The sequence below is a fragment of the Microcaecilia unicolor genome, chromosome 2, assembly GCF_901765095.1.
Source record: "Microcaecilia unicolor chromosome 2, aMicUni1.1, whole genome shotgun sequence".
Lineage (NCBI taxonomy): Eukaryota > Metazoa > Chordata > Amphibia > Gymnophiona > Siphonopidae > Microcaecilia > Microcaecilia unicolor.
Window position 1 is genome coordinate 203,112,511 of NC_044032.1, and position 14,154 is coordinate 203,126,664.

The 14,154-nt window shown below is 42.2% G+C and overlaps 1 protein-coding gene across 1 annotated transcript in view; it reads right to left on the bottom strand.

Moving 5' to 3' along the window:
* LRRC2 (leucine rich repeat containing 2) overlaps positions 1–14,154 on the bottom strand; it is a 202,728-nt gene that overhangs the window by 168,838 nt on the left and 19,736 nt on the right. The window contains exon 2 of the mRNA XM_030193630.1: positions 9,991–10,137. Coding sequence (XP_030049490.1) covers positions 9,991–10,115 — 125 coding nt within the window. The 5' untranslated portion in view covers positions 10,116–10,137. The remainder of the gene's footprint in view (positions 1–9,990; positions 10,138–14,154) is intronic.

Consider the following 14,154-nt stretch of genomic DNA (forward strand, 5'->3'; position numbering starts at 1 on the left):
ATTTTCAACTTGGTCCTCTGGACACACCTAGGGGCCCTTTTACTAAGCTGCGTAGGCACGGACGCATATCCTACGCGCATCAATTTGGAGTGACTGCCCAGCTACCGTGTGGCCCGAGCGGTAATTTCATTTTTTTTTGCGCATCTGCTACGCGTGCCAGAAAATAATTTTTCCTGCACACGGTGGAAACCGGCCGGTAATCATTATTCTACGCTGGTAGACAATTACCGCACGGTTACCGCGTGAGAACTTACTGATAAGTCAATGGGTGGTGGTAAGGTGTCAGACTCACAATGGACGCACACCAATTTTTATTTTGCTGCACGTCCATTTTCAGCAAAAAATTTTAAAAAGGTCTTTTTTTTTCAGGTGTGCTGAAAAATGGATATGTGCATGCCCAAAACATGCGCCTACACTAGCGCAGCCCATTTTTCAGCACACCTTAGTAAAAGGACCCCCTAGCTAATCAGGTTTTCAGGATACCATTAATGAATATGCATGAGATAGATTTGCAAACAATGGAGGTAGTGTATGCAAATTTATCTCATGCATATTTATTGTGAGTATCCTGACTACCTGACTGGCTATGTGTGTCCCAAGAACTGGGTTAAGAACCCCTGCTTTAGAGAGGAAGCTACCTGGATGAAACAGAGATCTCTTAAGCATGGTAATGCTGGTGCTCCATATGGAGGCACAGAACACCCACTTCTATGAACACCAGCTTCAAGTAACAATGAATATATTTGAGTGTGAAGACTGCAAATGGTGATAAAAAGGTGTAAGTGTATTTAGGTGAATCAGTGGGTCTCTAGATAGACGCTAATAATGGAATGCCTATGGGGGGTTCTCCTCCTGCATAATCTGAATGTCTTTTTTTTTCAGGTTGTCACAAATTATTTCCTCAAATATCTCTTGAATATCTGCTTTGATGACAGTTGCTAGATTTTTCACTATTCAATCTCTTATAAGTGCTAAAGTATCACTTGAACAGTTGTGTTTTTCATGTTAATCCCATTTTTAATGCATCTTTAGCAGTTGTTCTTGTGACATGTACTATATTTATTAAATCTTACATTTTTAAGATTTACCCCATCCTTTTTTTTTTTTTTACAAAGCCGCACAGTAATGTTGACACAACCCATTCACTTGGAATGGGTTTTGTCGGCATTACCTCACCAAAAGCCGCTAGCTTGGCTTTGTAAAAGTGGGGGTTAGTCAGTTAACCCACAATATGTAATGGTATTAAATCTAGATACAGTGTATAATTAATTAATAATATTATAATGTAAGGCATAAATATCCTAACAGATTAGGGAAATGAAGATGACAGAGGATTAACCAGATGTTCGTATGTGTGTGGAAAATAAGATGAGTCATTCAGCCCTGTATCCAACTCCTTCATACCCAGTCCAAAAATAGAGATCCAAAAATAGCTGCAATTACAGTAAAGAAACACACACACACACAGGACTGGGCTGTTGTATCATGTCACCCAGCAGATCTACTCAGATTTATCCTTATCCAACTAGAGTTCTCCCAACTTCTTTATAGACGACAACAATAGCTGATTTTTTTTTTTAAGGAAAAAGTTAAGGCACAGCTGTGAAAAGCAAATCCGTGGCCTACAAAAGTGCATTAAAAATATTCATCCTTTAAAATGTTATTTAAAATTATACTATGTGTTCATGATTCCTAATAAAAAATAGTATTTAAATATTGCATTTCTGGTTTGTTTCCTTATTAGCTAAGAGGCTCTTTTACAAGCTGCGGTAAGCACTAATACGTGCTTACCGCATTTTCATTTTTCTATTTTAGCGCTGTGAGTGTGTTTGGGAGTGGAGAGTAGACGTGTTCAGAGCTAATGGGTTAGTGCATGTGCATTGCCATAGGCTAACCTATTAACACTTAGGGGCCCTTTTACAAAGACGTGTTAGGATCTACACGCATGCAGCATGCGCCAAAATGAGACTGCCGCCAGGCTACCACACCCCCTAGCGGTAATTTCAGATTTGCCACATGCCCATAACACCTGGATGATTTACTTTTTTATTTCCTCCCAAGTGCGGCATTTCCAGTAGTAACTGGCAGTTGGCACACGCTGACCGGTCATCACACGTGTAGCGCATGAGCCCTTACTGCTAGATCAGTGGGTGGCATTAAGGGCTCAGGCTGGTTTTAGGCATGCGCTGGTTTTAGTTTTACTGCATGCCCTTTTCTCGTCATTAAAAATAGTCCCATTTTGGAGAGACGGTAAAATTTGACCTGGCACACACCCATATCACACACCTACAGTACTGCAGGCCACTTTTTACCGTGGCTTAGTAAAAGGACCCCAAAATTAGCATGTGAGCCCTTACCACCTAGAAAATAGATGTAGTTAAGGGCTCATGCGCTAATGGCCACTCACATTTCCGTTCGCAGTAGCAGCCAACAGGAATCTTATGCTAATGTATTATAAGGAGCTGTTTAGTGTTCAAATGTGCATTGTGAGGGATGCACAGCCATTTCCGAGCGATTCACAGAAAGGACCGCCTACCTTTAGCGAGAGAAATTTTATGAGAGGTCTGGAGCAGTCTGCTGAACAGCATTACGAAGGTTGATAGATCAGAGACACATGGTGCGGTGCGGTGGATCTTTTGAGTGAAAAATGGGGAGACATGCCAGGGGGTGCAGTATGTAACCAAGAGTCCAGCTACCGTTCCCCCACTGCCAGTGTCATCACTGGAGGAGGAGGAGTATCCCACAGCACAGATCTTGTGCTTCCTCCTCCATTTCATGTGCACTCTAAATCAACAAGACACTCAGCATTTTTCTTTTTGGCTCCCAGATTATGGTACAGTTTCCATCCTTATAGTCAAGGAGAACAATCATTCAAAAAAGTTCAAGATGGCCCTTACGATGCATTTTTTTCGCAACTGCATTTGGTTGCCCACCACCTAGTTCGAGGGTTTGAGGGATTCCATTTTTATGCAATGAACAGTACTTACTTCCTTTGTGTGTTTGCTTCTGTTCTTACGAATGAGAGTATTTACCTTTCCTTTCTAATATTGGTGTTCTTTTCTGACCAAACTGCTTTGGCTAATTTGTTGGAAAGGCAATATAGTATGGATGGGTAGTCCACCTAGGTGGATGAACAGCGAAATCCCACGAAACACACAAAACAGAAGAAAAAGTGGGAAATTGACCAATAAGTCCAGAGATAGGGACAACTGAGTCAAACAGGAAAATTTTATTACAGACTCGACACAGATCTGTGTTTCGGCCACAGGCCTGCCTCAGGAGTCAACCATATAGGTATTAAAGTAGCAACTAGTAAGGCTAAAAGACATGCATAAACAAGATAATAAATATAAACAAACAAACATAAAGCTAACCTGATCAGGCTTCACCAATGGTTGGATTAAAAACATCTTTTAAAAGAGCAAGGGACATCCAGATATTTATTTTTGTTACATTTGTACCCCGCGCTTTCCCACTCATGGTAGGCTCAATGTGGCAATGGAGGGTTAAGTGACTTGCCCAGAGTCACAAGGAGCTGCCTGTGCCTGAAGTGGGAATTGAACTCAGTTCCTCAGTCCACCACCCTAACCACTAGGCCACTCCTCCACTAACCACTAGGCCATCCCCTCCATCTAATCCAACATTTCAAACTGGACTTGATTCCTTGCTGGACTGGGATTCCTTCTCCGCAAATACAGTAGCAGTCCCGGTGACCTCAGAGTACTCGCAGCTCCCATCTGAACATGGGATACCTCCCTGCTGGACAATCTATTGCTGCTCATATGACTCTGGAAATATTAGCAAAGGAGCAGGCATGGTAGAACGCTCAATAAAACAATAGCACAGTCTCGATTGTCTGACCTTCGCTAATCCGACCATCCAGTATATCCAATAGACATCTCCCCCCCCCCCCCCCCCCCCCCGGTGACATCATTGTGGCTTTTTTACAGTTTCCTGACATCCGATTCACTGGAAGGGCAGACCTACCTCTGTTTGGATTTGCTACTGAGTCCCTGTTTTCATTACAACTCTTAAAAATGATTGGCTTTCCTGGCTACTGAGATCCTGCTTTCACTGCAGCTCTTGAAATACACATTTCCTATGCATTTTCAATGTGTTCCATGTTATCTGACTTTTCATTTTTCTGACAATGGGCCAGTACTGTTTACACCAGAACTGCATTTATAGTTATATGTTTTTATTCAGCCATGGAACCTCTACATTTACTGTTGTTGAATATGTCCATAACTTTCAATGGATATGTTATTCATTTAGGGGTCCTTTTACTAAGGTGCACTGAAAAATGACCTATGGTAGTGTAGGCACATGTTTCGGGCGCACGCAGATCCATTTTTCAGTGCGGCTGCAAAAAATGCCTTTTTAAAATTTTTGCTGAAAATGGACGTGCGGCAAAATCAAAATTGGCACACATCCATTTTGGGTCTGAGACCTTACCGCAAAGCTATTGACCTAGCATTAAAGTCTCATGCGGTAACCAGGTGGTAATGACCTGCACATGTCAAATGCCACTTGGTGCGCGTCTGATACGCGCGTCTGAAAATAAAAATTATTTTTCGGACACGAGTATGGGACGCGCACCAAAAATGAAATTACCGCAAGAGCCACACAGTCGGGCGGTAACTCCATTTTGGTGCATGTTGGGTGCGTGTAGACACTTATGCGGCTTAGTAAAAGGGCCCCTTAAAGTCATACCATGACTATCCCGCTGAATATTTGATTCCACAGGTATACATACATATAAAATATTGTGCTGTACATTTCAAATAAAATAAATTAAGGTACAGCAATCATAATTTATAAAATGAATTCAAGATTCCCATAGATCTTGAATCACCCCATTCTATTAATTCTCTTTTCTGCTACCAACTCTTGTTTAAAAGTTAAAGCAAACCACGTTCTACCAACTATTACATTTCATGGTGCGTGCATTTTCCCAGTTGCAGAAAATTAATTGAATAGCAATATTAATATCTCTCTATATAAAAGGCAAGACCAACGTTCTATGAAGCCTCCAGCCGGAAGTGTGAAGGGGCGAGATATCCGGTTTCCCTATGAGTGTCTGCCCCGCCCTCTCTGTAACACAGTCAGTGAAGGAAAACAGCAGAGCAGGAAATCAAATTGCTGGCTCTGTAACAGTGAAGGACTCAGAGGGGGGAGGGGAGAGAGGCCAGAGGGCAGGGACTCACACACTCCCACATGCACACAGAAGAAAACATTGCTAGCCCCCGTTTCATTTGCATCAGAAACGGGGCTTTTTTACTAGTATTAAATAACTTTTGCTCTTGAGCTGACACACTGTATCTTGGACCTGAACCAGGGCTTTCCATACACTGCATCAAGTGAAACATCCAACTCAATAGCCAGAATCTCGTTCAAATCATCTCCAAACTGTCTGCAACTATGGACAAAAAGTAGTGTATGGAAAAATATTCCAGCATCAGCCTCAAGAAGCCACTGTTTGTCATTTACCCCCCAGATTCTATATAGCTTGCCCAATGTTCATGGAATGCCTTAACTCCACCTTGGCTCTATGAGGGTAATTCTATAATGAGGGCACAAAGGGTTTTCTGCACGCTGCAGCCGCTTTTATCATGGTTGTAAAATAACTGCATTCCCATATGTTTCTTTAATGGTTATGAGCTAATTTCCCAATTAGTGCATGGCCATTACTGCGGGAGCCCTTACCGACAGCTATTTTGTTGGCGCTAAGGGCTCCCCCACTAACCCTGCAGTAATATGCCCACACTACTCAATTAGCACAGGGAATGTCTACTCTCCACACATAGTCACACCTCCCGTGCTGAAAATTTTTAAAAATCTTTCAGCACGGGATTAGCATGTGCTGATGGGCACACTAGCACGGGATGCCTCAGTGTGTCCCGCAGCAGTGCTTTTTGCTACATGGTAGACACGCACTAGTGTCTACCGTTGCTTAGTAACAATGTCCCTTAGATATCAAGAGCATACACAAATGACCAGGATACTAGCATACATATGTGTATGTGTGCATATATGTGCATCAACGCCAATATTCTTGCTACATAGTACACCATTCTATAAAGGGCACCTAAATGCAATGGTGCATAGTTTGAAGATAGGCATACTCAAGGCAGCGAGTGGGTGAGGCACTCAGTGATGCATATAAGGCTAGATTCTATATATGTAACATAGTAACATGACAGATAAAGACCTGTAAGGTCCATCCAGTCTGCCCAACAAGATAAACTCGTATGTACTACTTTATATGTATACCTGACCTTGATTGTCCTTGCCATTTTCAGGGCACAGACCATAGAAGTTTGCCCAGTACTAGCTTTGCTTCCCAATTACTGGTGTTGCCACCCAATCTCTGCTAAGCTTCTGTAGATCCATTCCTTCTGAATAGGATTCCTTTGTGTTTATCCCATGCATTTTTGAATTCCGGTACCATTTTCATCTCCACCACTTCCCGGGGGAGGACATTCCAAGTATCCACCACTCTCTCCATGAAAAATACTTCCAGACATTTTTTCTGAGTTTGCCCCCCTTCAACCTCATTTCATGTCCTCTAGTTCTACCGCCTTCCCATCTTCGGAAAATGTTTGTGTGCGGATTAATACCTTTCAAATATATATGGCACCTAAAAAATCTGTGAGGTAAAAAAATATGCCTAGGCGAATTCTATAAAGTAGCCTAAATTTTACAGATAAGGCTTAAATTTCCATGCAGTATATAGAATACAATGAGCACCATTCCACACAATGAAATTTAGTTGCATCCATTTATGTCATGTTTTAGTTGGCGTAAATGTGGGCGTGTAGATTTAGGCACAGAGGGCCATATTCTATAACAGTGCATATAACTTTTGGAATGCCCACAAAATACCCATTTCCCCACCTATAACCGTGCCCCTTTTTGGCTGCACGCACTACAATTTAGGTGCAGTGCATTATAGAATATGCTTAGCAAGTTGTGCTCGTAAATTCTAATTATTGCCAATTAGTGCTCATTATTGCTCACTAAGACCTGTTATCAACGCTGATTAGTGTCACGGTCTCAGGCTCTCGGACACTGGACCCACATGAGCCCTTGGACTACTGCCATTGAGCGGCAGCAGCAGGCAACAAAACCTCAACCAGAACTGGACTAACAAACAAACAAGACAGAAGCTGCAGATGTAGATAAGCAATGAGGAACACCTAGGACTAGATCTATCAGACTGGAACGCAGGACTGGAGCAAGACTTTCACTTGCGCTTGACCGCCGTTCCCTAGGGTTTGAGCCCCAAGGTGCGGGCAGCCGGCAGGACTTATGGGATACAGGAACTCACACAGGGTATAGCACTCTAAAGCAAGCTTGACTAAACAGGGACCAGGAATCAGGACTCAGGACTGAGGTTACTCCCTCAGGTGACAGGATACAGCAACAAGCTTGATTAAACAGGGACTGACGGTAAAGGCAGAGGGGACTAGAGAAACAACACAAGACAGACAAGGCATACAGGCACGAACCAAAGCAAGGCAGAAGTGCTCCTAACAGCACCAAAAGGATAAAGCAGGGAAGCTAAAAGGGAAAGGCGGGGAAGCACAGACAAAGTGAGGCAGAAGTGCTCCTAACAACACACCACAAGACAGAAGTGCTCCTAACAGCACACCAAAAAGACAGAAGTGCTCCAGCACCAAAAGGGAAAAGCAGGGAAGCCAAAAGGGTAAATCAGGGAAGCTCAAGCAAAGCAGGCAGAAGTGCTCCTAGCAGCACACCAACAGCCGCAACCTTTGGCGTTGCAAAGGCAAAGCAGCAAAGCCCAAAGGTGCTTAATAAAGACCATAACCAGCTGAGGCTCAGCTGCAGGAATCTCAAGGCACATAAGGGTGCTGCTTAGATACAAACAAGCCAAGCAAGTCTGGCAGACTGGAAAATCCGGACCGGACTGGCCTCTGGAACATGCCTGGAAAACAGCAACAGATAGTCCACTGCAGTCACCGATACCGGCCACCAGAGGGCGAGGGGAGCACAAACCAGGAAAACAGTCACAATCGTGACAGCTTGTTAAGCCAATTAAGTTACATGCATTGTTAGAGAATATGCTTACTTTTTGGCACAGAACGCTAGGCGTGCTACATAGAATCTGAGGGATAAATTATAGAATACTCTAATTGACACACATCTTTTAGCAATCCAATGGCCCTGTTTATTAAGCCATGCTATAGGCTATCGTCTTTAGTAGGCGCTAAAAATTAGTGCGTGCTAATGCTAGAGACGCCCATAAGAATATATGGGTTTTGCTAGTGTTAGCTCGTGCTAAAAATGCTAGCGCACCTTAGTAAATAGGGCCCTAAGTATGAGCATTTATACCAGCTCTATAGCTACTATAATTATTTGCACTTAAAATATATGTACGTATTTGACCTATTGTACCAGTACTCTATAATGGAAAGTAGGCTCCAGATAGGTGCCCTTTATATCATTGCCTACTATACGAATAGTGCCAAGAAGGTCAGTAAGAATTTTCTGCTGTATTATCAATATTCAGTCACTGAAAATTCACAAATAATGTATCTATGCATTTAGCAGCCATCGTGGCCTATTTTCATATTTGTAATACAAAAAAACAGAAGAAACCAGTCTTCGCAAGGAAATCAACAAGAAACAAAACAGCAAAGATGAACAAGAAACAAAACAGCAAAGATGATTGCATAGATCAGAGACGCTGCTCTGATCTTCTCCGCTCAACAACTTTGTTTCCAGTACAATTGAGCACTGTAGCTTCAGTTTATTGACACACATATTCTTTTTATATTTGGATAGAATTAATAATCAACAGACGGCAGAGAAGACTCCTGATGCAGGCCAGTAGGGCCGAAACACAGCTGTGTCGAGTCCCTTTCTCCCTGCTACAGTTTGGCTAATAAAGTTGATTCTTCATTTTTACATCCAAAGTGTCATCTTTTTTATGTAATTTTTTTATTTTGATGGATTCATCTTTTAAATACATATTTTATGATTATTTTTAAATTTTGACGTTTTTTTATATATATATATATTATTTTTATTTTTATATTTTTTTGTTTTTTGCTTTTGTTGGTCATCTTTGCTGTTTTGTTTCTTGATATTTTCATATTCAGCATTTTTTTTTAATATTTTTACAACAGGCTCATAAAATATGTATATGTTATATTGCAACTTAAGGTCATGTTTATTTGGAAATCTAAGTGAGAAAGTTGCTCCCAAAAATGAGATCTTTTGACCTAAGAAGCAGGAATTCCTACCTATGTCTCTGGGTAACTTCAGATATTTTAGGCAGGGCTCTCTGGACTGCAATGCACAGCTAACCCAGATAAGTAAAAAGGAAAGAGAAAAATTTGAACGCTAAAAACTTGCACAACATATAAAATCTAAAACCAGAAGGACGAGGAAGAGCTGAGCCAATGATGAGAGTGAGTGCCCCTAGTCGATGAAGGCTAAGCCTCAAGTTGATATAAAAATAAAAATAATAATCTACTATTAAAATCCAGTTGAAAAGTTCATGGGAACTTATGTGCCTTCAGTGTGGCTGGCCCCTTCATTTTGAAAGAGGAACTCTAGGCAGAGTTTCCATTTGAAAATGATCTTGCAGTCTAATGGACACAAAGAACTCTCTTAACTGTGAGCTCCCTGTGGGATTTTAAAATTGCTCTATTGATGCTGCTACACAGTTAGATCTCCAAAACAAAACACTGGCCATGGAAAAAAAAATAGTGCTGAAATCCTTTGCATATTAGCACACAGATCTAGCTATTGGTTTCTTAAGTCTTACATTAACGGTATAATTTGTTGGTTTTATTTTGGAAAAACCAAGTAATCAGATTATATATATATGCTTTCGATCTGTGTCTAGTAAGCGATATTTAGACATCAACAGAATATACGTTATTACAGATTAAGCAGAACTGATAGCTCAAAAGAAAGCTATGATATAGAATTATAGACAATTATAGAGAACTGACTTACTTTTCCAATGAACTTTTCTCTAATCTTTCATTTTCTTTCTTCCGTCGTTCTCTGTACTTTTTCACCCGGGTTTCCCACATTCCTCTTACGAGAGTAAAATCAAATACTATCACATCACGGGCCATAGTGCTGATGTGTAAGCTTTCCCTGAAAGAAGAAATACAGCATTAAGTAGTGATTAAAGGAGAAGCAACTATTAATCAAGTTCATTCTCACAGAGATTGAAGCAAAATAAACTACAATGTAAAATCATTCTTTGTACGGCAAGTGAGGGATATCCACACCTTCCACAAAGCAACAAAGCACAACACACGAGGGTGGAAGCGAACAGATTCCAAGTGACTGGTCCAAACAGGAAGTAAGAGCATCCCAATAAACTTATTTTGACGCTCTTACTTCCTGTTTCGGGTGGTCACTTGGAATCTGTTCGTAAATCATTCTTTGCGCCAATGAACACTGCTCTTCTAGAGGAAGAATAAAAGAGAGCATTTGCGAGTACACCATGAGCCACTGGATAAAACTTTTATTCTCTATGGTCAGGAGAGGCTGAAGGGCTTTCTATACTCACTGGTATATTCCCTCACATGCCAGGTGAATTGGATTTCATTTGAAAAGATGTTAAAACATTTGGAAATGCAGAGGAGTAACTCATTCTCAACATTTTAAGACACTGTTGTAGCCTTGAGAAAATTAAAAATTTGTCTCACATCAAAACTTTGGTGCCCTTTTACAAACTGTAGTAAGTAAAATGAGGTAATTTTGCCATGTGCGTGCACTACCCATGCACTAAAACTTAAAATGTATTTTGTGGTGCAGGGGGCATGTCCGGGGGCAGAGAGCGGGCTGTTCTGCACTAATTAGCACAGCTACACTGCAGTGTGGTAACTGATTAGCGGGTTCTTAGCAAGTAAGCCCTTACTGCCTACAGAATGGGTGATGGTAAGGGAGCCTTGAGCTTTAAGCTCTGAGGCTTATAATGCCAGCCGAGTGGAGCCGTGCAGAGGTAATAGGAGGTATGGGATTGGATAGGTGGGAAGGTGATAGTAGGAATGGGAGGCTGGATCATATTGAGTGATGGAATGTTAGGCTGGGGAAAGGGGGTGGTTGGGTGTTTAGAATGTTGGTTTATTTATTTGGTTTTGGCGAGCAGTGGGCATTTTGTAGTGGGTGGTTGTTGGAAGGAAAAGGGTGAGGAGGGTTCAGTTTTGTGCTTCTGTAGTGAGTGAATGGTAGGAAAAGAAAAATATTGTTTTGGTGGGGCTTCACGTTGTGTTCAGTGGAAGGTTTCTTGATGTACGCTCTTACAGGGTTGCCTCATCAGGGGTTCTTCTGTGACCAGTGGGACGAATTTTGTCAATTTTTCTTCATGATCTGTGTAGCTTGTGCCGGGTGTGCCTCTTTTCTGTGGCTTGTTTTCTTCATGGTGTTTTTTTTCTGCTGCCAGGAGCTTGTCAGTGCCAGGCATCGACGTGTGCGTGTTTTCTGCAATGCAGGGTCCTACTGCCGGTTTGGTGTGGTTTAGTCTCACGGTTCCCTTTTTTCACTATGGCACAGTGGAAGTCCTCCATTGCAGGCCAGGGAAGAGGAAGTCAAGTTTTGTGGAAGCAGGCAGATTCCATCACAATGGGCAGGGCAGACAGTGTTGAAGCTGTGCTTGTTGCTGCTGGTAATAGGGAACCATTTACTGCTTCCAGCAAGGGTAAAGGGAAGCAGGTTGCTAAAGGTGGAAAGGGGGCTTCCCGTAAGGTATCCCAGGCTGCTCATAGTCAAGTTGCTGTCCCTTCTGCTGATGCTGGAGCACCTGGGATGCCTGGGGCGACTACAGGGGCTGTTTCTTCTGGAACTCTGGCCTTCATTATTAGGGTTACCATATGGCTCCAGAAAAAGGAGGACAGATTAAGCCAGTCTGGGTTTTACTTACATTGCTTTCATTAGAAACAAAAACTGGACTGGATCAATGTGTCCTCCTTTTTCTGGACCCTACTCATGGTGCTGGTCCATCTTTTTATGTTCCTGTGATGCTCTTTGAAGTGCCTGGTCCTTCTGGTGTGAGGATGTCTGGTGAATTACATGTTGTTCTACATTCTGTGTTGCAAGGGTCTGTGGGGTTGGATAGGGATGTTGGAGTTTTGTCTGGTGGGTCTGCGAGGCATGATGCACGTGGGCAACATCATCGCTCTCTGGGAAAATGTTTGCATGACCACAAGTTCATGAAGCAGCTACGGCATGTTATGAGAAGGTTGGATGCTGATAAGCATCAGTGGAGAGAGGTTCAGACTGGTACTCTTCATGTGTGGGATTCGTCCGAGTTATGGGATTCTTCCAATTCCTCCTTGTCTTCCTCTTCTTTGGGGTCCACATCCCATGAGCTTTGTTCTGTAGTGCCTGGGAGTGTGCAGCCAGTATCTAATTCGGCAGTGCAAGTGTCTAGGTGGGGGCACACGTTGTGTGAAATTGCACCATTAGACTGTCAGATTTTGCAAAAGAAATGGCAAAATATTTTGATGGGAAAATATGTGGAACTGTTTGCTTTGTTTAAAGAACAGGAGGAGACTGAGAAGAAGCGAGATGACAGGAAGAATGAGAGTAAAAAGAAAAAGGGCCAGGTTTCTAAGACTATTTCCAATTGGATGCTTAGTTTTCACATATATGTTAGTATATTGGGTGAAGCTAAACCTAGTTTGTATCCTGGATTGCTTCAGTATGCAGACTTGATTTTGCAGGCAAGCCTATTGGACTTATGGGGGCTGGTCTTGGTTCAATTATGATGAGTTTTATAAAGGGTTTGCGAAGGATAAATCAGATGTCTGGTATTATCACAATGTGGATGTGTGCTTAGCGGAGATGACCTCCTCTCAGGTTGTGCCCTTTTGGCCTGGGCCCCACTCTAGAGGGACACCTTTTAGTGGATTCTCCAGTTGGGCATATGTTGGTGTATCAGGATGTCTTCCTGCCATGGCTCCCAGTTGGATCTGTTCTGTCTTTATGGCCTCTTGGGTGGAGGGGGGTTTACCTGGGATGTCCGGAGGAAGTTTTTGCTTCCAGTTTAATGCAGGGATGGGTGAAGTGACCGACTGGGTTGTTGTTACTGACACTGGTGCAGCCAATGTGGTAGGACCCATGCTTCCTTTTGTTGTTTTGGCCTTGGAGTGAGGGGACGTAAACAACTTGGTTGAGGGGGGATCCCCGCTTTCTGGAGGGGTTTTTTGCAAGGCCCCATCTCCCATTAGATTACCTGAATTGTGGTCTTGGTTGTGGGTGTATCCTGATGATGTCGCTGCTGAGAGAGATTTTCTGATGGGTTTAGAACTCCTTTGTCAGGCCCTGTATTGACTCAGACTTGTCATAATGCCCTTTCCATCCACACTCTTCATCATACTGTGCAGGACAAATTGCATAAGGAGTTAAGTTTGGGCCATATTGTGGGTTCTTTCATTGCTCCTCCTTATTCGAACTTGGTTTTATGTTTGCTGGGTACCAAAGAAGGATCCTGAGAAGTATCAATTGAGCCATAATTTGTCTTATCCTCCTGGTCATAGTGTAAATTCTTTTATTGACCCAGAGTTTTGTTCAATACAATATTCTTCGTTTGATCAGGCTATGGACATGATGCGGTGGCTTGGCCCTGCCACTTTAATAGCAAAGGTGGATACTGAAGCTGCATTTTGACTCTTACCGGTTCATCTAGAATTTTTCATTTATTGGGTTTTCAATTTGCAGGTTTCTTTTACTTTGATAAGTGCATGCCTATGGGCTGCTCTATATCATGTGCCTATTTTGAGACTTTTTCCTCATTTTTGCATGGTGTTGTACAGCGTGTTTCTGGTTTTGAGTCTTGTTCATTATTTAGATAATTTCTTATTTGGGGGTCCTGTGGGTAGCTCACAGTGCTTGCAATTGATCTGGTCATTTCAAGCAGTTTGTAGGGAGTTGGATATTCATTTGGCGGAGGATAAGTTTGAGGGGCCTAAGAACATAAGTATTGCCATACTGGGACAGACTGAAGGTCCATCAAGCTCAGCATTCTTTTTCCAACAGTTGTCAATCCTGTACCTGGCAAGATCCCAAAACAATACATTTTATGCTGCTTATCCTAGAAATAAGCAGTGGATTTTCCCCAAGTTCATTTTAATTCTGGCTTATGGACTTTTCTTTTAGGAAGCT